Source organism: Macaca nemestrina, chromosome X (genome assembly GCF_043159975.1).
Source record: "Macaca nemestrina isolate mMacNem1 chromosome X, mMacNem.hap1, whole genome shotgun sequence".
NCBI classification, from domain to species: domain Eukaryota; kingdom Metazoa; phylum Chordata; class Mammalia; order Primates; family Cercopithecidae; genus Macaca; species Macaca nemestrina.
In genome coordinates this window covers 111,821,175-111,844,038 of record NC_092145.1, presented here as the reverse complement: position 1 = coordinate 111,844,038, position 22,864 = coordinate 111,821,175, and the positions used below count along the sequence as shown (strand labels likewise).

The 22,864-nt window shown below is 48.2% G+C and overlaps 1 protein-coding gene and 1 non-coding gene across 4 annotated transcripts in view; one reads left to right on the top strand and one right to left on the bottom strand.

The window, feature by feature from the left end:
• LOC105493897 (TBC1 domain family member 25) overlaps positions 1–19,147 on the top strand; it is a 29,190-nt gene extending 10,043 nt beyond the window's left edge. For 2 of the 3 annotated variants that reach the window (XM_011761855.3, XM_071089077.1), the window contains 3 exons: positions 9,630–9,757; positions 9,886–10,074; positions 10,344–19,147. In XM_011761855.3, coding sequence (XP_011760157.1) covers positions 9,630–9,757; positions 9,886–10,074; positions 10,344–11,705 — 1,679 coding nt within the window. In that variant the 3' untranslated portion in view covers positions 11,706–19,147. The remainder of the gene's footprint in view (positions 1–9,629; positions 9,758–9,885; positions 10,075–10,343) is intronic. The other variant, XR_011618395.1, reaches the window with a different exon arrangement.
• Positions 12,430–12,531, bottom strand: LOC112428908 (small nucleolar RNA U13). Its single transcript, XR_003020969.2, has one exon. It is a non-coding gene; the product is annotated as a small nucleolar RNA U13 (small nucleolar RNA).
• Positions 19,148–22,864: the final 3,717 nt, after the last annotated feature.

The following is a 22,864-nucleotide window of genomic DNA, read 5'->3' as shown; positions in this document are numbered from 1 at the left end:
TCAAAATTAAACATTTGATTGCACACCTATACACATATCTATCTTTTTCTTTATGATTTCTGAGTTTCTCCTTTTTATTGCAGGCGTGGGGACAGAGTTTCGCTCTTATTGCCCAGGCTGGAGTGCAATGGTGCAATCTCAGCTCACTGCAACCTCCACTTCCTGGGTTCAAGTTATTTTCCTGCCTCAGCCTCCCAAGTAGCTGGGATTACAGGCATGTGCCACTACACCTGGCTACTTTTGTATTTTTAGTAGAGATGGGGTTTCACCATGTTGGTCAGGCTGGTATCAAACTCCTGACCTCAAGTGATTCACCTGCCTGGGCCTCCCAAAGTGGTGGGATTACAGGCGTGAGCCACTGCGCCTGGCTGAGTTTCTCCTTTTACTTTGGAACATGTTCCCCATCCATAAGCTTATACAAATATTCTGTATTTTCTTCTATGCTTATTGTTTTCTCTTTTACATATAAATATTTTTCTCTGTCAGCATTGTGATAAGCAGAACTGGCTTTAAAAAAATCAAGATAGTCAATTATGCCAGCATCATTTATTTTTTTAATTTAATTTTTTTTTTAGATGAAGTTTCACTCTTACTGCCCAGGCAGGAGTGCAATTGCACAATCTCAGCTCACTGCAACCTCTGTCTCCTGTGTTCAAGCAATTCTCCTGCCTCAGCCTCCCAAATAGCTGGGATTACAGGCGCCCGCCACCATGCCCGGCTAATTTTTATATTTTTAGTAGAGATGAGGTTTTGCCATGTTGGCCAGATTGGTCTCGAACTCATGACCTCAGGTGATCCACCTCCTTCAGCCTCCCAAAGTGCTGGGAGTACAGGCATGAGCCACTGCGCCTGGCCTGCCAGCATCATTTATTAAATAATCACCTTTTCTGCAGTGATTCGAAATGCCACATTTGTTGCATATTCAGTTCCCATATATACATGCTTGGATTTATTTCTAGGCTTTCTATTGCATTCTACCAACAGGCTCTATTTGTCTACTGCTATGCTAACACCATGTTATTTTTATGACAGTGGTTTTGTGGTCAATTTTAATAAGCTTTTGCCATCCTCCCACTGTTCTTTGTCTTAGCTATTCTTTTTTTTTTTTTTATTTGAGATGGAATCTTGCTCTGTCACCCAGGCTGGAGTGCAGTGGCACAATCTCGGCTCACTGCAAGCTCCGCATCCTGGGTTCACACCATTCTCCCGCCTCAGCCTCCCAAGTAGCTGGGACTACAGGCGCTCACCACCACGCCCGGCTAATTTTTCGTATTTTTAGTGGAGATGGGGTTTCACCATGTTAGCCAGGATGGTCTCTTATCTCCTGACCTCGTGATCTGCCCGCCCGCCTCGGCCTCCCAAAGTGCTGTGATTACAGGCATGAGCCACCGTGCCTGGCCTGTCTTAGCTATTCTTAAATGTGAATTCTTCTATAGAAACCTTAAAATAATTTTATCCAGCTCCAGGAAAAACCCCCATTCAATTTCTGACTGGCATTGCAGTGAGTTTATATATTATTTAGGGTTTGGGAAGTCTGACAATTTTATGATAAGGAAATGTGGGTATCACAAATATTATGTAATACCACAAGCAGGGTCTGGGCCAGCAGCCCATAATGAAATACTTGGATGTTTCTTCAGGGAAATGTGTGCATAGTCACACTACGTGGGTTATATAAAGACTATATATAGTCTCCTGTCACTTCAGATCAGGTTTTGCTACTAGGTGAGTTTGTGCTTGTAGACATTCTTGGCCTGTTTGTTTTTTGTTTTGTTTTGTTTTTGTTTCTTTTTGTTTTTGAGACAGAGTCTCACTCTGTTGCCAGGCTGGAGTGCAGTGGCACAATCCAGGCTCACTGCAACCTCTGCCTCCCAGGCTCAAGCAATTCTCCTGTCTCAGTCTCCTGAGTAGCTGAGATTACAGGCATGTGCCACCATGCCCAGCTAATTTTTGTATTTTTAGTAGAGACAGGGTTTCACCATGTTGGCCAGGATGGTCTCGATCTCTTGACCTTGTGATCTGCCCGCCTTGCCTCCCAAAGTGCTGGGATTACAGGTGTGAGCTACCGCGCCCAGCCTTTTTTCCTTTTTTTGAGAGGGAGTCTCGCACTGTTGCCCAGGCTGGAGTGCAGTGGCACGATCTCAGGTCACTGCAACCCCTGCCTCCCAGGTTCAAGCAATTCTCCTTACCTCAGTCACCCAAGCAGCTGGGATTACAGGCACCTGCCACCAAGCCCGGCTAATTTTTTTTGTATTTTTAGTAGAGATGGTGTTTCACCATGTTGGCCAGGCTGGTCTCGACCTTGTGATCCGCCTGCCTCGGCCTCCCAAAGTGCTGGGATTACAGGTGTGAGCCACTGCACCTGGCCTTTTTGCCTGGCCTCTTTGCCTGTTTTATTAGTGGGATGCGAGGGGGGGGTTTATCAGTATAAAATGTCTCTTCATGTTAAATGCTTTTGGCCTTGAGTGGTGCTTTTTCTGACATTCGCATGGCTACTATTTCTTTCTGTTTGTGTTTGCCAGATATACCTTTAGGATTCTTTAATTTTTAACCTTTTTGTGTCACCTAGTTTTAGGTATGTTTCTCATACCTCTCATAAAAACCTCATAGCAGAATTTATGCTTTTTTTTTTTTTTTTTTTTTTTTTTTTTGAGACAGTCTCGCTCTGTTGTCCAGGCTGGAGTGCAGTGGCCGGATCTCAGCTCACTGCAAGCTCCGTCTCCTGGGTTTACGCCATTCTTCTGCCTCAGCCTCCCAAGTAGCTGGGACTACAGGCGCCCGCCACCACGCCCGGCTAGTTTTTTGTATTTTTTTTAGTACAGACGGGGTTTCACTGTGTTAGCCAGCCCGTCTCAGCCTCCCAAAGTGCTGGGATTACAGGCTTGAGCCACCACGCCCGGCCAATTTATGCTTTTTAAGACAACTGACAGTGAAATTTTTTTTTTTCTTTTTGACAGGTAGTCTCGCTCTGTCACCCAGGCTGGAGTACAGATGGCATGATCTCAGCTCACTGCAACCTCTGCATCCTGGGTTCAAGCAATTCTCCTCCCTCAGCCTCCCGAGTGGCTGGGATTACAGGCACACACTATCATGCCTGGCTAATTTTTATTTTATTTTTTTATTTTTTTCGAGATGGAGTCTCTCTCTGTCACCCAGGCTGGACTGCACTGGCACAGTCTCGGCTCACTGCAACCTCCACCTCCCGGGTTCATGCCATTCTCCTGCCTCAGCCTCCCGAGTAGCTGGGACTACAGGCGCCCGCCACCACGCCTGACTAATTTTTTGCATTTTTAGTAGAGAGGGGGTTTCACCGTGTTAGCCAGGATGGTCTTGATCTCCTGACCTCGTGATCCACCCGCCTCGGCCTCCCAAAGTGCTGGAATTGTAGTCATGAGCCACTGCACCCCACCCAACAGTGAAATCTTTAGACCACTTTTTTTCCTCCAATCTCTCCCACTTTTTCTGGCCTTTAAAGTAGAGCTTTGGAACACTTCTAATTCTTACTTGTTTTCTGGTCCCTAACCCTTAACTTCTAGCTTTTGCTTAGACAACTTTTTTTTTTTTTTTTTTTTTGAGATGGAGTCTTGCTCTGTTGCCTAGGCTGGAGTGCTATGGCACAATCTCAGCTCACTGCAACCTCCTCTTCCCAGGTTCAAGCAATTCTCCTGCCTTAGCCTCCCAAGTAGCTGGGATAACAGAAGCGTGCCACCACACCCAGCTAATTTGTTTATATTTGGTAGAGATGGGGTTTCACCATGTTGGCCAGGCTGGTCTCGAACTCCTGACCTCAAGTGATTTGCCCACCTCGGCCTCCCAAAGTGCTGGGATTACAGGCATGAGCCACTGCACCCAGCCAATTTTTTTTCTTTTTAAATTCCAGGTTATCATTCTGTTTTCTTACTAACACACTAAGTCACTTATGTTTCAGGAATCCTGATGTAACATACAATATTACAAATCCCCAATCATGTTATCTTTGTCATTTTAACTATAAATATTAAAAATCTAGGGCCCTCCACCATTTACCTTCCCCTTTGTCTCTCCCTATCTTGAGCCCTTCTAGTCATGCAGGAGTCATTTGCTCAGAGAACTTCTTTGTTCTCCTCCAAAAGGGTGCATGGGTTAGATGTACTCTAATGGTCAAAAATGTTTTTCTTTGGCTGAATAGATCTGTTACTGTCTTGACTGGGTGTGGGGCCCTTAGATCTCAGGTCTTTCTTCTTAGTGCTCCATAGATGCTGTGAGCTACTGTCTTATTGCCTCCAGGGTTGTGGAGCAGAAGTCTGTTCCTTGTCTGATCTTTCCATTGTAAGCAGCCGTTCTTTGTCTCTGGAAGCTGCAAGAGTTTTTCTTTTTCTTTTTCTTTTTTTTCTTTTTTTTTTTTTTTTTTTTTGAGGCAAGGTCTCTCTTGCCCAGGCTGGAGTGCAGTGATGTGATCTCAGCTCACTGCAACTTCTGCCTCCCAGGTTCAAGTGATCCTGCCACCCACCTCAGCCTCCCGAGTGGCAGGGACTACAGGTGTGCGCCACCATGCCCAGCTAATTTTTATATTTTTGGGTAGAGACAGGGTTTTATCATGTTGCCCAGGCTGGTTTTGAACTCCCAGGCTCAAGCAATCCGCCCACCTTGGTCTCCCAAAGTGCTGGGATTAGGCCAGGCGTGGTGGCTCACACCTGGAATCCCAGCACTTTGGGAGGCAGAGGTAGGCGGATCACTTGAGCTCAGGAGTTCAAGACCAGCCTGGCCAACATGGTGAAACCCCATCTCTACTAAGAATACAAAACTTTGCCAGGTGTTATGGCGCACACCTGTAGTCCCAGCTACTCGGGAGGCTGAGACAAGAGAATCACTTGAACCCGGGAGGCGGAAGTTGCAGTGAGCCTAGATCACGCCACTGCACTCCAGCCTGGATGACAGAGCAAGACTCTGCCTGGAAAAAAAAAAAAAAATTGCTGGGATTACAGGCATGAGCCACTGAGCCCAACCTAAGAGTTTTTCTTTATTCTTAGAATTTCAGCATTTCAGGCTGGGCACAGTGGCTCACACCTGTAATCCCAGCACTTTTGGGAAGCCGAGGCAGGTGGATCACTTGAGCTCAGGAGTTCAAGACCAACCTGGCCAATGTGGCAAAACCCTGTCTTTACTAAAAATACAAAAATGAGCTGGGCGTGGTGGCACACCCCTGGAATCCCAGCTACTCGGGAGGCTGAGGCAGGAGAATAGCTTGAACCAAGGAGGCGGAGGTTGCAGTGAGCTGAGATCATACCATTGTACTCCAGCCTGGGTGACAGAGCAAGACCACATCTCAAAAAAAAAAGGGGGGGGAAAAATAGGGTTGGTGGGGGGCCTGTTGTGTGTTGTTAGTTAATTAATCCAATCTAAGACTTGGTGAGCCATTCCTTCATCTCAGGGAAATTTTCCTTCATACTTGTTTAATTCTGACATCTCCACCTGATCCCTTTTCTCCCCCTGCATTTCCTGTTATTTCCATATTTGGTCTCCTGGACTTGGCATCCAGGTCTCTCTACTTTTTCACTCAAATCATCGAACCTTAGCTCCACGCCTTGCAATGGTTCTTCTGTTCGGACTTTCAGACCATTACTGATTTTTCATAGTGTGACCTTCTTAATTTTACCTGTTAAGTGTTTTAATGCTCTAATTAATGTTTTAGAAAGACCATTCTGGCAGCTGTTGGGAGAGACTGGAGAGGAATACAGAGGAAGTGAGGACTGGTTAGGAGGCAGTTTCAGGTGAGAGATATGATGGCTCAGACAGGGTGAGAAGACGGAGATGAGAGAACAGGTAGGATGGAGGAATGCTTTACATGCAGTAGCCATAGGGCTTGGCGGTGGTTTGGACCTGGGAGTTAAGCGAGTGGGAGGGGGACAAGGATGTCTCTCAGGTTTCTGGTCTATTAAACAACTGAACAGATAGAGATGCTGTTTGTTGAGATGGGGAGTAGAGGAGGAGGCCATGTCTAGAGTGGATCTTGGCCTTCTCTCTTTGGACCCCTTAGGTTTGCAGTGCCCCATAAGACATCCAGGGAAAAGCAGTGACATGCAAACGTGGCCTAGAGTTTGTTTCCCCCCTCAGCTCTGTGGGAGAATTGGGCTCCATGGGAATGCTGTTTAGGGATGGCATTTGCTTGCAAATGACAGTGGCTTAAACAAATAGAAGTTGATTGGTTTCACACAAGAGAGTTTGAAAGTTAGCCACTTGGGCCGGGTGCGGTGGCTCACGCCTGTAATCCCAGCACTTTGGGAGGCCAAGGTGAAGGGGGCCTGCCCCTCCACACCTGTGGGTATTTCTCATCAGGTGGAGACAAGAGGCTGAGAAAAGAAATAAGACACAGAGACAAAGTATAGAGAAAGAACAGTGGGCCCAGGGGACCTGCACACTCAGCATGCGAGGACCTGCACCAGCATCAGTTTCTGAGTTCCCTCAGTATTTATTGATCACTATTTTTACTATCTTGGCAAGGGGAGTGTGGCAGGGCAACAGAGTGATGGTGGGGAGAAGGTCAGCAGGCAAACATGTGAGCAAAGGAATCTATATCATGAATAAGTTCAAGGAAAGGTACTGTGCCTGGAGGTGCATGTAGGCTAGATTTATGTTTCACTTTACACAAATATCTCAGTGTAGCAAAGAGTAACAGAGCAATATTGCTGCCAGCATATCTCGCCTCCAGCCACAGGGCAGTTTTCTCCTATCTCAGACTAGAACGAATGGTTGGCTTTACACCGAGACATTCTATTCCCAGGGACAAGCAGGAGACAGAAGCCTTCCTCTTATCTCAACTGCAAAGAGGCCTCCCTCTTTCACTACTCCTCAGCATAGACCCTTTATGCGTGTCGGGCTGCGGGATGTAAGGTCTTTCCTTTCCCATGAGGTCATATCTCGGGCTGTCTCAGTGAGGGGAAACCTTGGACAATACCTAGGCTTTCTTGGGCACAGGTCCCTGTGGCTTTCCGCAGTGCATTTTGTCCCTGGTATTAGAGAATGGAGAATGGCGATGACTTTTACCAAACATACTGCCTGCAAACATAATGTTAACAAGGCACATCCTGCACAGCCCTAAATCCATTAAACCTTGATTCAATACAGCACATGTTTCTGTGAGCAGAGGATTGGGGCTAAAGTTACATACAGATTAACAGCATCTCAAACCAGAACAATTTTTCTTAATACAGATCAAAATGGAGTTTCTTATGTCTTCCTTTTCTGCATAGACACAGTAACAATCTGATCTCTCTTTCTTTTCCCCACACAAGACGGGTGGATCACCCAAGGTCAGGAGTTTGAGACCAGCCTGGCAAACCCTGTGTCTACTAAAAATACAAAAAATTAGCCAGGCATGATGGCAGGCACCTGTAATCCCAGCTACTCGGGAGGCTGAGGCAGGAGAATTGCTCGAACCTGGGAGGCAGAGGTTGCAGTGAGCGAAGATCACACCATTGCATGCCAGCCTGGGTGACAGAACAAGACTCCTTCTCAAAAAAAAAAAAGTTAGCCACTGGACATTGCCATTGTTGGCTTAGTAGCCCTCTGGTGTCAGGGCTATAGGAGAGGATCTCTGAAGATCCTCTCGAACTTACCCTCAGATGGCCACTGCTGCTTCAACCACCACATTTTATGTGAGGTGGGAAGAAAGGATGCGAGGCAAAATGAAAAAGAGAGAAACGGTCAGGTGCAGTGGCTCACACCTGTAATCCCAACACTTTGGGAGGCCAAGGCAGGAGGATCTCTTGAGCCCAGGAGTTCAAGACCATAGGCAATATAGTAAGATCCCATCACTACCAAAAAAAAAAAAATCATCCAGACATGGTGGCACACGCCTGTAGCCCCGGCTACTCAGGAGGCTGAGGCAAGAGGATCGTTTGAGCCCGGGAGTTTGAGGCTACAGTAAGCTATGATCACACCACTGCACTCCAGCCTTGGGGGACAGAGAAAGACTGTCTCAAAAAGAAAAAAAGAAAAAGATGCCTGTAATCCTAGCACTTTGGGAAGCCAAGGCGGGCCGATCACCTGAGGTCAGGAGTTCGAGACCAGCCTGGACAACACAGTGAAACCCTGTGTCTAGTAAAAATACAAAAATTAGGCCGGGTGCCGTGGCTGACGCCTGTAATCCCAGTACTTCGGGAGGCCGAGGCGGGCGGATCACCTGAGGTTGGGAGTTCGAGACCAGCCTGACTAACATGGAGACACCCCGTCTCTACTAAAAATACAAAATTAACCAGGCGTGGTGGTACATGCCTGTAATCCCAGCTACTCGGGAGGCTGAGGCAGGAGAATCACTTGAACCCAGGAGGTGGAGGTTGTGGAGAGCCGAGATCCCATCATTGCACTCCAGCCTGGGCGACGAGTGAAACTGCCTCAAAAAAAAAAAAAAAAAAATTAGCTGGACCTGGTGGTGGGCACCTGTAATCCCAGCTACTCGGGAGGCTCAGGCAGAAGAACTGCTTGAACCCAGAAGGTGGAGTTTGTAGTGAGCCAAGATCGCACCACTGCACCCCAGCCTGGGCAACAGAGTGAGACTCCGTCTCAAAAAAAAAAAGAAAAAAGAGGCTAGGTGCGGTGGCTCACGCCTATAATCCCAGCACTTTGGGTAGGCCGAGGCGGGTGGATCACGTGAGGTCAGGAATTCAAGACCAGCCTGACCAACATGGTGAAACTCCGTCTCTACTAAAAATACAAAAATTAGCTGGGCATGGTGGCAGGCACCTGTAATCCCAGCTACTTGGGAGGCTGAGGCAGGAGAATCACTTGAAACCAGGAGGCAGAGTTTACAGTGAGCCACATTCACACCACTGCATTCAGCCTCAGTTACAGAGTAAGACTCTGTCTCAAAAAAAAAAAAAAAAAGCATGTACTGCATACCTGTTCTACTTTTGCACAAATATTTTATTTCTAAAGTATGTCTGGGCTCTGGACTAGGGTGAATGAAGTTCATATCCCAGCCCTACTATTTCCTGGCTGTAGAATCTTGGTCACTTACTGTTTGTTCCAAACCTTTTTGTCATCGTCTGTAAAATGAGAATGGTAATATTAGTGTGCACTGTTTGTGGGAGGAGGACTGGCAAGAATATGAGAGTAGGAGTTTGGGCTCTTGAGCTTTGGGCCTGGCCTTCAAATTTCCACTCTTTCACTCACTAGCTAAGGGGCCTTGGGCAAGTACCTTATTGTGACTATGCCTGTTTCCTCAAAGAGAGTCACGGTAATGTAGTACTCAACCGATAGGACTGAAGTGACTATTGCATGAGTCAGTATTTGCAAAGAATTCAGAATAGTTCCTGGCACACAGCACTATGGAAGCATTAGCTAGTATTATTATTCCCTATATTGCTATTGAGCACTTGTCCTAGTGTTTGGCACATAGTAACTGCTCAATAAATATTACTTTATATCATTAAAATATTAGAGGCTGCCCAGCCATTTCCTGAGACATCTACTACAAAAGAATTGTTCATGGTTTGATTTTGTTTTTTACATGATTTGGATGATACAGGAAGAGGGACTGGGAGTTGTTTGTTCCCCTGCAGGTAGCCCAGCTTCAGTAGAAGGAGAGGAAACTGGCCCTGAGGTCTGGGTTATCATCCCCATTCTCATAGCACTTTGTTCTGTTTGCCCAGGCCCATTGCTGGAAGACTGGGACATTATCAGCCCCAAAGATGTCATTGGCTCCGACGTGTTGCTGGCTGAGAAACGGTCATCACTGACGACTGCTGCCCTGCCCTTTACACAGTCCATCCTCACTCAGGTGTTTTCAGGGACCCTGGGGACCCAGCTGTGGTTGGAGGGCAGAGCCTACCTGGCACCCTGGTTCTCAGCATGCTGGCTGGCATCTGCCCTTATTCCACGCAGTTGATCCCTCCTTCCTTCTCATAGGTGGGCCGTACCTTGTCTAAGGTCCAACAAGTGCTGAGCTGGTCGTATGGGGAAGATGTCAAGCCCTTCAAGCCACCCCTGAGCGATGCTGAGTTTCACACGTACCTGGACCACGAGGGCCAACTCTCCCGACCCGAGGAATTGCGCCTGCGGATCTATCATGGCGGTGTGGAGCCCTCGCTGCGAAAGGTGAGCATCCTCAGTCATCTGTTGGGTCCATCACTGCTGCACTCATTAACAGCTCCTGAGACACATGCAGTCAGCCACACTGCTGTGGGCGAGGGTGGAGATGTTCCAGGGCACGAAGCTCTCTTTAGGGAGGGGTGAGCAGTTGGAGGCCTAGCAGACTTATCAGAAGGAAGACAGAGGCTCAAGGAGGGTGGGTGGGTGGCGACTGATAGACACTGGGTGTGGCTCATCTGGAGAATTCCAGCCTCATCCCTTTCACCCCTGGCCAGGTGGTGTGGCGGTACCTGCTGAACGTGTATCCAGATGGACTGACAGGCCGAGAGCGGATGGACTACATGAAACGCAAGAGCCGCGAGTATGAGCAGCTCAAGAGCGAGTGGGCCCAGCGAGCGAGCCCTGAGGACCTGGAGTTCATCCGCAGCACAGTCCTCAAGGATGTACTGCGCACTGACCGGGCCCACCCCTACTATGCGGGGCCTGAGGATGGCCCACATCTACGGGCGCTGCACGACCTGCTCACCACTTATGCAGTTACCCACCCACAGGTGTCCTACTGCCAGGGCATGAGTGACCTTGCCTCACCCATCCTTGCCGTCATGGACCATGAGGGCCATGCCTTTGTTTGCTTTTGTGGCATCATGAAGCGCCTGGCTGCCAACTTCCACCCTGACGGCCGCGCCATGGCCACCAAGTTTGCACACTTGAAGCTGTTGCTGCGACACGCTGACCCTGACTTTTACCAATACCTGCAAGAGGCAGGTGCTGATGACCTCTTCTTCTGTTACCGCTGGCTGCTGCTGGAGCTCAAGCGTGAGTTTGCCTTTGATGACGCCCTCCGCATGCTTGAGGTCACCTGGAGTTCGCTGCCCCCTGATCCTCCTGAACATGAGGTAGAGCTGGTTGGACCCCCCAGCCAAGTGGCAGACACTGGTTTTGGTGGCCACAGGGGGTGGCCCGTGCGACAGAGGCACATGCTGAGGCCTGCTGGTGGAGGAGGTAGCACCTTTGAAGATGCTGTTGACCACCTGGCCACAGCCAGTCAGGGGCCTGGTGGTGGGGGGCGTCTCCTGAGACAGGCCAGCTTGGATGGCCTCCAGCAACTCAGGGATAACATGGGCTCCAGGAGGGACCCTCTGGTCCAGCTGCCCCACCCAGCTGCCCTTATCAGCTCCAAGTCCCTCTCTGAGCCTTTATTGAACTCCCCAGACCCACTGCTCTCCTCCTTTTCCCACCCTGATTCCCCATCTTCCTCATCTCCACCATCCACCCAGGAGCCCTCTCCCACTGGTGATATGGCTGTAGGATCCCCCTTGATGCGAGAGGTAGGCTCCCCGAAAGACCCTGGAAAGTCCCTGCCACCTGTACCACCAATGGGCCTGCCCCCACCCCAGGAGTTTGGCCGGGGTAACCCATTCATGCTGTTCCTCTGCCTGGCCATCCTGCTGGAGCACCGCGACCACATCATGCGCAATGGGCTGGATTATAACGAGCTGGCCATGCACTTTGACCGCCTCGTGCGAAAACACCACCTGGGGCGTGTCCTGCGCCGGGCCAGGGCTCTCTTTGCTGATTACCTGCAGTCAGAGGTGTGGGACTCAGAGGAGGGGGCTGAGGCCACAGCTGCATCTTGATCAGGCTTTCTCCAGCCCTCCATTGGCTCTACCAGATCTCCATTCTTTGCCATGAGGGCCAACACATGAGACCCCACCTCCCTCCCTGCCTGCCAGCCCTAGACCTGTTGGAGCATAGATCCCTTCCTCCCCAGGTCTAAGTATGTGGAGCTCTGCTTAGGCACTGCCCCACAGAGGCCACGCCTCTTTATTCTGTTTCTGTTGTTTTGTTTTTAACAACTATACTTTGCACACATGAAGGTCACTGTGGTTTGTGTGTTTCTCTGCCTCCTCCCTGGGTTTTGCTGTAGATGGAGTCCTCAGGGGCCCTTTACCTGATGGAGGGGAAATAATTCACTTGGTGGAGAGAGGCTCCAGCTTCCCCCTTGTGATGGGGAGAGTGGATGCTGAGAATCGGTTCCTGAAGGTGAGCCCAGGTGGGGCACTGCTTGAGGAAGGCCTGAGTCTGTTTTTTTGGTACATCCATCTGCCTGTAAGGGTCTGTATTATGGCTGTGAATATATGTTTTCAGGACAGCACCCTGGATGAGAGATAAGAGAGTTCCTGGCTCAAAAAAGGACAAGATTCTTTACTGAGATAGGGAAGTATGGGCTACTTAGAAATGTTGGACCAGCCACCCCTGGCATTTCACGTCACCATTTCTAGGATCTTGATCTCTCTGTGATGTTTATGCACCAATGCTGGCAGCCCTGGGCAGGGGCCTCAGCCTCCTTTTTGTTTTCCACTTCAGACAGGTACCGTGCAGATGTGAACAAGGTTTGAGGGAGGCACGTCTCACACATGAGCATGAAAGCCCAATCATCACATTGTTGAATTACAAAAGGATCTAGGGCTCCTATTCTTGTCACTTGCTTTGGAGCCAGTTTGAAGGACTGTGGCCTAGCCCATGCCTAGGGGCCCTAAACTGGGATTCCAGCTCACAGCACCTGTCTTAACCATTTCAGCAATAGAAACCACTTATTTACCTTCTCCATCTCACTAATATGGAGAAACATCAAACACTGATAAAACGCAGGCCATAATAGAATTCACTTCATTATGCCGGGCGTGGTGGCTCACGCCTGTAATCCCAGCACTTTGGGAGGCCGAGACGGGCGGATCACGAGGTCAGGAGATCGAGACCATCCTGGCTAACACGGTGAAACCCCGTCTCTACTAAAAAAATACAAAAAACTAGCCGGGCGAGGTGGCGGGCGCCTATAGTCCCAGCTACTCGGGAGGCTGAGGCAGGAGAATGGCGTGAACCTGGGGGGCGGAGCTTGCAGTGAGCTGAGATCCGGCCACTGCACTCCAGCCTAGGTGACAGAGCGAGACTCCGTCTCAAAAAAAAAAAAAAAAAAAAAAAGAATTCACTTCATTATTTGGAGGATAATGATCAAAAAAAGGTCCTTTTTCCCACTGACATGCTCAGAGGATGGGATTCTCTCACAGGCCAGGTGCTGTCATCCACAAAGGATGGGTGAAATAACTGGGCTTCTCAGGTCACGGTCTAGCCACACCAGCTTCTTCCAAGTACTAACCAGGCTTGACCCTGCTTAGCTTCAGAGGTCAGACAAGATCTGGCATGTTCCAGATGGTATGGCTGTAAACCGGGCTGAGCTCTGGCCTGAGCTGTTGCAGTAGGCAATGCTGCCAGAGATGAGGAGGCATCAGGGCAGTCATTCCCTCTGCTGTTTGCCCCAAGAATGCCATACAAACCTGGGGACGACCCTTAAAAGGCTCCCATCACCCCCAGTATTGGGGGGAAGCTGACTATTCCTCAGATGAGAGCCCAGTCCCTTGAAGAGCAGGACAAGACTATTCTGTGTCTAGGGGGCTCAAGCACTGTGTGTGGGTCTTACGAGTGCATTTTGTGGAAATGGGCTCAGACTCCCCAAAGGGCCATCCAACCTGTGGGAGTGTCTGGCCTTCTGAGGTCCTGAAATGTCTCTCTTTTCAGTAAACAGCTAATACCCTCTGGGATGCATTCTGTGATTAATGAGCTCAGGTGTTTGAAGGACCAGACAAGCCAATTCTTTGGATGGTAGTTTGGGACCTCTGAGGGACAGAAGAGTCCTTTCTGTGAATAGGAGGCTCAGATACCCTGAAAGGCAGAAACCTCTACTATTCCTCTAGGATACTTGGAGTTTCTGGTTCCTGCAAAGATGGCAGACAGCACAAGCTACTGATTCCTTTGCCCGAAACCAACTCTGGAGAAACTAGAGAGGGAAACATGGGTTCCAGAAATTGCAACATAGCAATGAGAGACCCATGGGGAAATGGAAGACTGTCACTGGTGTGTGTTTTGACGGGCGGATGGGCGGATGGCCAGAGGCAGTAAACAGAGGATAGGTTAGGGAAAAAGAGATTGACGTTCTGGCTCTCACCTCTCCCCTAGATTGCCTTGGGGAGGTCGTTGTTTGCCCCCTTCATTGCATTAGTCATCCAAACCACTGGTACACATGTCTGGGGAACTAGGATCAGGGCAGCAAGGGCCCTGCAGGGGAAAGAAATAGGCAGCCAGAGGAAATCAGTCCTCCACTTCTCCCACTCCAGACACCCAGGCTGGTGGATTACACCTAAGGAGACTGCCACCTCTTTTTTTTTTGAGACAGAGTCTTGCTCTGTCACCCAGGCTGGAGTGCAGTGGCATGATCTCGGCTCACTGCAACCTCCACCTCCTGTGTTCAAGGAATTCTCCTGTCTCAGCCTCCTAAGTAGCTGGGACTACAGATGCCTGCCACCACACCTGGTTAATTTTTGTATTTTAGTAGAGACAGGGTTTCACCTTGTTGGTCAGGCTGGTCTTAAACTCCTGACCTCAGGTGATCCACCCGGCTCGGCCTCCCAAAGTGCTGGGATTACAGGCGTGAGCCACCGCACCCAGCCAAGACTGCCACCTCTTAAAGCGGTTTTTCCCCGACGGTTTAAAGATGAACCCCACGCTAGGGGGATTGTCAGGTGTCCAAAGAGCAAGTGAGCGGGATAACTGTGCTTCTGCGGTGCCTGTGGCTGTTCAGCCTCTGGCTCCTCTCCCACACATCCTTTTACCCCTGGAGCTCCAGGTCATTGAGCTGACTCGAGTTGGCCTTCAGCCTTTCCTCAGTATGTTCTATCAGCCAGGAGAGCAGATAATTTCAGGGGTGTGTAAGTTCACCACCAAAATAACCAGACACCAGGTTATTTCCACCAAAGAAAAATAAACTGGACGTTCTCTAGTGCTGGATAATAAATTACCCCAAACTTAGCCACTTAAAACATCACAGTTTCTGGGGTGGGTACTGTGGCTCACGCCTATAATCCCAGCACTTTGAGAGGCCGAGGCAGGCAGATCACCTGAGGTCAGGAGTTTTGAGACCAGCGTGGCCAACATGGTAAAAACCCATCTCTACTAAAAATACAAAAAATTAGCTGGGCATGGTGGCGCACCTGTAGTCCCAGCTACTTGGGAAGCTGAGGCAAGAGAATTGCTTGAGGCCGGGCGCGGTGGCTCACGCCTGTAATCCCAGCACTTTGGGAGGCCGAGACGGGTGGATCATGAGGTCAGGAGATCGAGACCATCCTGGCTAACACGGTGAAACCCCGTCTCTACTTTTTTTTTTTTTTTTTTTCCTTTTTGTGGAGAACGGGGTCTCGCTATATTACCCAGGCAGGTCTCGAACTCCTGGACTCAAGCTATCCTCCCGCCTCTGCCTCCCTGAGAGCTGGGATTACAGGCGTGAGCCACCGCGCCCAGCCACCCCGTCTCTACTAAAAGTACAAAAAACTAGCCGGGCGAGGTGGCGGGCGCCTGTAGTCCCAGCTACTCGGGAGGCTGAGGCAGGAGAATGGCTTGAACCCAGGAGGCGGAGCTTGCAGTGAGCTGAGATCTGGCCACTGCACCCCAGCCTGGGCGACAAAGCAAGACTCTGTCTCAAAAAAAAATAAAAAAAATAAAAATAAATAAAAAAAGAGAGAATTGCTTGAGCCCGGGAGGCGGAGGTTGCAGTGAGCCAAGATTGTGACCCTGAGGCGGAGGTTGCAGTGAGCCAAGATTGTGACCCTGCACTCTAGCCTGGGCGACAGAGTGAGACTCCGTCTCAAAACAACAACAACAACAACAAAACTATCACAGTGTCTGAGGGTCGGGAATCTGGAAGCAGCCTAGCTGGGTGGTTTTGACTCATGGTCTCTCCTGACGTTTTACTCAAGTTGACAGCCAGGACTGCAGTCGGCTGAAGGCTTCACTTGGCTGACAGACCCACTTCCAACATGGCCCACTCACAGGGCCATTGGCAAGAGGCTTCAGTTTGTCACCACCTGAGCATCTCCGTGGGCTCCTCACAATATGTCATCCTAACGAGCAGGTGAGACCGTGACCAAGACAGAAGCCACAATGTCTATCATAACCTCAGAAAAGACAGACCATCACTTCTACTGTATTTTATTGGTCACATAGACCAACCCTAGCACAACATGGGAGGGGACTATACAGGGCATGAATACCATGAGGCAGGAATCATCAGGGGCTATATTGGAGGCAGGCTCCTACACTGGGTAACGTATAATATCTGAAGCAGAAGTATTGAAACAGATGAAAAATTTTAAATAAACATAATAAATAAAAACTATTAGAATATAGGGCTGGGCGTGGTGGCTTACGCCTGTAATCCCAGCACTTAGGGAGGCCGAGGTGGGCAGAGCACGAGGTCAGGAGATGACACCATCCTGGCTAACACAATGAAACCCCATCTCTACTAAAAATACAAAAAATTAGCCAGGTGTAGTGGCAGACGCCTGCAGTCCCAGCTACTTGGGAGGCTGAGGCAGAAGAATCGCTTGAACCCAGGAGGCGGAGGTTGCAGTGAGCAGTGAGCCACTACACTCCAGCCTGGGCAACAAAGCGAGATGCTGTCTCAAAAAAAAAAAGATTAAAATATAAAACAGGAACTAGAGATTATAAAAAGGACCCGCAAAAATGTTAGGTGTGAGTATGATGGTAGACAAAAACAAAACAGCCCGGCGTGGTGGCTCATGCATGTAATCCCAGCACTTTGGGAGGCTGAGGCAGGAACATCACTTGAGCTCAAGAGTTTGAGACCAGCTTGGGCAACATGGCAAAACCCCATCTCTACATAAAATACATCTCTACATAAAATACAGGTGTGGTGGTGCATCCCTATGGCCCTGGCTACTTGGGAGGCTGAGGTGGGAGAATCACTTGAGCCCAGGAGGTTGAAGCTGGAGTGAGCTGAGATCGTGCCATTGCACTCCAGCCTGGGTGACAAGAGCAAGACCCTGTCTCAAAAATAAAAATTTTTTTAAAAAGTGTAAATGGAGAATATGGAATGAGATGTCCCAGTAGTAATTATAAAAATATTTGAAACACAGAGACCCTCATTGAATTTAAAAAAAAAAAAAAAAGTCCAACAGCATACACACACACAAAGATTGAGAAATGTTGAAAATGAAAGGATGGGCTGGGCGCGGTGGCTCATGCCTGTAATCCCAACACTTTGGGAGGCTGAGGCGGGCAGATCACGAGGTCAGGAGATCAAGACCATCCTGGCTAACACAGTGAAACCCCGTCTCTACTAAAAATACAAAAAGCCGGATGTGGTGGCAGACGCCTGTAGTCCCAGCTGCTCAGGAGGCTGAGACAGGAGAATGGCGTGAACCTGGGAGGCGGAGTTTGCAGTGAGCCGAGATCAGGCCACTGCACTCCAACCTGGCCGACAGAGCAAGATTGTCTCAAAAACAAAAAAAAAAGAAAAGTAAAAGAAAGAAAATGAAAGGATATAGCACACTAAAAGCCCAAAGAAAGCTAAGATAGCTATCCTAATAGCTAAGAAAATAGGTTGGGCGCAGTGGCTCCTGCCTATAATCCCAGCACTTTGGGAGGCCGGGGCGGACAGATCACTTGAGGCAAGGAGTTCAAGACCAGCCTGGCCAACATGGTGCAACCCTGTCTGTACTAAAAATACAAAAATTAGCCTAGAATGGTGGCATGTGCCTATAAACCCAGCTACTCAGGAGGCTGAGGCAGGAGAAGCGCCTGAATCCAAGAGGCGGAGGTTGCAGTGAGCTGAGATTGTGCCACTGCATTCCTGCCTGGGTGACAGAGATGGAGACTCTCAAAAAGAAAAACAGTTGATAAAAAAGCAGAGGAACAAACCCGAAGGATTGAGTCGTGGAGGAAATAATATAATGATGGAAAAAGATACAATAGAGAATTGTTAAGTAATAATAAAGATTAACAGAATAGGCCAGGTGCGGTGGCTCACACCTGTAATCCCAGCACTTTGGGAGGCCAAGGCAGGCATATCACTAGAGGCCAGAAGTTCGAGACCAGCCTGGCCAACATATGAAACCCCGTCTCTACTAAAAATGCAAAAATTAACCAGGCATGGTGAGGCATGCCTGTAGTCCCAGCTACTCAGGAGGCTGAGGCAGGAGAATTGCTTGAACCTGGAAGGCAGAGGTTGCAGTGAGCCAAGATTGTGCCACTGCACGCCAGCCTGGGTGACAGAGTAAGACTCCATCTCAAAAATAAATAAATAAAAAACAAACTAAAAAAAAAAAAAAAGAAAAATAAAGTAAAGAAAAAAACAGGTGCAGTGGCTCAGGCCTGTAATCCCAGTGCTTTCAGAGGCCAAGGCAGGCAGATCACTTGAAGGTCAGGAGTTTGAGACCAGCCTGGTCAACATGGTGAAACCCCATCTCTACTAAAAATACAAAAAAAAATTAGCTGGGTGCAGTGGCTCACGCCTGTAATCTCAGTATTTTGGGAGGCCAAGGTGGGCAGATCACCTGAGGTCAGGAGTTCAAGACCAGCCTGACCAACATGGAGAAACAAAAATACAAAATTAGCCAGGTGTGGTGGTGCATACCTGTAATCCCAGCTACTTGGGAGGCTGAGGCAGGAGAATCACTTGAACCTGGGAGGCAGAGGTTGTAGTGAGCTGAGATTGCACTCCAGCCTGGGTGACAAAACGAGACTTCATCTAAAAAAAAAAAAAAAAAAAAAAAGCTGGTACTTTGAAAATAATTAATGATGATAGACCTTTCCCGAGACTGATTTAAAACAACACAATGCAAAATGCGTAACAAAGGAAAATTACAGATACAAAAAGGCTACAAATCATAAGCTAATACACTTGAAAACACAGATGAGGCCGGGCGCGGTGGCTCACGCCTGTAATCCCAGCACTTTGGGAGGCCGAGGCGGGCGGATCACAAGGTCAGGAGATCGAGACCACGGTGAAACCCCGTCTCTACTAAAAATACAAAAAATTAGCCGGGCGCGGTGGCGGGCGCCTGTAGTCCCAGCTACTCAGGAGGCTGAGGCAGGAGAATGGTGTAAACCCAGGAGGCGGAGCTTGCAGTGAGCCGAGATCGCACCACTGCACTCCAGCCTGGGCGACAGAGCGAGACTCCGTCTCAAAAAACAAAATAAAAAACAAAAAAAAAAAAAAAAAAGAAAACACAGATGAAAAGCAAAAATTTCGGGAAACATTAAAATGTGGTTAAATGAATGCAAAAAGAAATAGAAAGCTTGAATATAACTTGAATGTAACAATAAATTTTAGGAAAAATTAAAATGATAATCAAAGATTCCCCATCTTATTGTAATAAAGAGCCTCAGGCCCAGCCCCAGATGGTTTTGCAGATTGTAGTTCTATCAAACTTTCAAGGAACTGTAATTCCCATCTTATACAAATTGTTCCAGAAAATAGGAAAAGAGAAAAAGCTGTATACCTCATTTTATGAGGCTAAAATAGTCTTGATTCTAAAACCACATAAAGAAAATACTAAACAATAAAGTTATAGACCCACTGGACTTATGAATATAGATGCAAAAATTCTAATAAAATATTAGCTACCTGAATTAAATAGTGCATTTTGTTTTAAATCGTAAGTAGGGTTTATCCCGGGAATACAATTGATCCAAATTAGAAAATTAGTGAGTGCAGGCTGGGCGTGGTGGCTCACACTTGTAATGCCAGCACTTTGGGAGGCTGAGGCGGGTGGATTACGAGGTCAGGAGTTCGAAACCAGCCTGGCCAACACAGCAAAACCCGCCTCTACTAAAAATACAAAAATTAGCTGGGCATGGTGGCAGGTGCCTGTAATCCCACCTACTCAGGAGGCTGAGGCAGGAGAATCGCTTGAACCTGGAAGGCGGGGAGGTTGCAGTGAGCCGAGATCGTGCCACTGCACTCCAGCCTAGGTGACAGAGGTAGACTCCGTCTTAAAAAAAAAAAAAAATAGTGAATGCAATTTACCATATTAATAAAGGAGGAAATTATATGATAATCTCAAATCAGAGAAGGATTTGATAAGGTTCAGTGCCTGTTTATGATATTTAAAAGGGTGCTGGGCATGGTGGCTCATGCCTGTAATCCCCATAGTTTAGGAAGCTGAGACAGGTGGATCACTTGAGCCCAGGAGTTTGAGACCAACCTGGGCAATGTGGCAAAACCCCATCTCTACAAGAAAAAAATAAATAACTCTTTGCAAACAGAAGTAGAAGAAAACTTCTTTAACTTCATACATAGCAAAATCTTACAGCAAAAATGCTTAATAGGGAATTTTTTTTTTTTTTGAGATGGAATCTCACTCTTGTTGCCCAGGCTAGAGTGCAATGGCACGATCTTGGCTCACTGCAACCTCTACCTCCTGGGTTCAAGCAATTCTCTTGCCTCAGCCTCCCAAGTAGCTGGGAGTACAGGTGCCCGCCACCACACCCAGCTAATTTTTGTATTTTTAGTAGAGGCGGGGTTTCACTATGTTGGCCAGGCTGGTCTAAAACTCTTGACCTCAGGTGATTCACTGGCCTCGCCTCCCAAAGTGCTGGGATTACAAGCATGAGCCACCAAACCTGGCCAATAGAGAATTTTTAAATGCATTTCCCTTTAAGATCAGGAACAAGGCAAGGATGTTCACTCAATACTACTCTTTAATATAAAACCAGCTAATGCTATAAGGAAAAAGAAATGAGGTATACATTGTAGAATTGATAAAACTCAGTTGCAAATGATATGAGTGACTACCTTAAAGAACCAACAGAGCCGGGCGTGGTGGCTCACACCTATAATCCCAGCACTTTGGGAGGCCGAGGCGGGCAGATCACAAGGTCAGGAGATCAAGACCATCCTGACTAACATGGTGAAACCCCATCTCTACTAAAAATACAAAAAATTAGTCGGGTGAGGTGGCGGGCGCCTGTAGTCTCAGCTACTCAGGAGGCTGAGGCAGGAGAATGGTGGGAGGCCAAGCTTGCAGTGAGCCGAGACTGCACCACTGCACTCCAGCCTGGGTGACAGAGCGTCTCAAAAAAAAAAAAAAAAAAAGGCCGGGCGTGGTGGCTCAAGCCTGTAATCCCAGCACTTTGGGAGGTCGAGACGGGCGGATCACGAGGTCAGGAGATCGAGACCATCCTGGTCAACACGGTGAAACCCCATCTCTACTAAAAAATACAATAAAACTAGCCAGGCGAGGTGGCGGGTGCCTGTAGTCCCAGCTACTCGGGAGGCTGAGGCAGGAGAATGGCGTGAACCCGGAAGGCGGAGCTTGCAGTGAGCTGAGATCCGGCTACTGCACTCCAGCCTGGGCGACAGAGCAAGACTCTGTCTCAAAAAAAAAAAAAAAAAAAACCAACAGAATGACAAAAATAACTAATAGGACTAATAAGGCCAGGCGTGGTGGCTCAAGCCTGTAATCCCAGCACTTTGGGAGGCCGAGATGGGCGGATCACGAGGTCAGGAGATCGAGACCATCCTGGCTAACACGGTGAAACCCCGTCTCTACTAAAAAAATACAAAAAACTAGCCGGGCGAGGTGGCGGGCGCCTGTAGTCCCAGCTACTCGGGAGGCTGAGGCAGGAGAATGGCGTGAACCTGGGAGATAGAGCTTGCAGTGAGCTGAGATCCGGCCACTGCACTCCAGCCCGGGCGACAGAGCGAGACTCCGTCTCAAAAAAAAAAAGAAAAAAAAAAAAAAAAGAAAAGGACTAATAAGAGAGTTCAGCGGCCAGGCGTAGTAGCACATGCCTATAATCCCTGCATTTTGGGAGGCTGAGGTGGGTGGATCACCTGAGGTCAGGAGTTCGAGACCAGCCTGGCCAACATGATGAAACTCCATCTCTACTAAAAATACAAAAAATTAGCTGGGCGTGGTGGCACATGCCTGTAATCCCAGCTACTCAGGAGGCTGAGGCAGGAGAATCGCTTGGAACCCGGCAGGTGGAGTTTGCAGTGAGCTGAGATCACGCCACTGCACTTCAGCCTGGGCAACAATAGCAAAACTCCATCTCAAGAAAAAACAAAAAAAAAACAAACAAAAAAAGAGTTCAGCAAGGTTTCCCAATACAAAATCAACATCAACCTGTAAAAATCAAAAGCATTTCTGTATAGCAGCAACAACCAACAAAAAAAAAAAAAAGTAGGAATGAATTTAATGCAAAAGACCTCTCTATTTTAAAGAATTTAAACTCTAACAATAGAAATCGATCTGAATAAAAGAGAGACATTTCATGCTCTTTGCTGGAAAGATTTTGGTAATATGTAAGTTATTTTTAACAAATTATCCCAAAACTTAGTGGCTTAAAACAATAAACATTTATTATCTCACACGGTTTCGGAGAGTCAGGATTCTGAGAGTGGCTTAACTGGGTGGTTCTGACTCAGAGCTGCTCATGAGGCTGCAATCAGGATGTTGGCCAGGACTGCAGTTATCTGAAGGCTAGGATCCACCTTTAAGAAGGCTTGCTCACATGGCTGTTGGCAAGAGGCCTTACTTTCTTGCCACCTGGATCCCTCCACAGGGCTGCTCATGACATACCAGCTAATGTCCCACAGAGTGAGCAATCTGCGTGACAGCAGGAAGCAGATGTGCCTTTTACAACCTGATCTTGGAAATGACACACTATCACTTCCACCTCATTCTGTGCTTTACAATTGAGTCACTAAGTCCAGCACACATGCAAGTGGAAGGGAGTTAGGCTCCAACTCCTGACAAGTGCAGTATCAGAGTGTGACCATATCTTAAAACCTCCACAGTTAATATTATTAAGATGTTATTTTGGCCGGGCATGGTGGCTCACACCTGTAATCCCAGCACTTTGGGAGGCAGAGGTGGGTGGATCACCTGAGGTCAGGAGTTCGAGACTAGCCTGACCAACATAGAGAAACCCCGTCTCT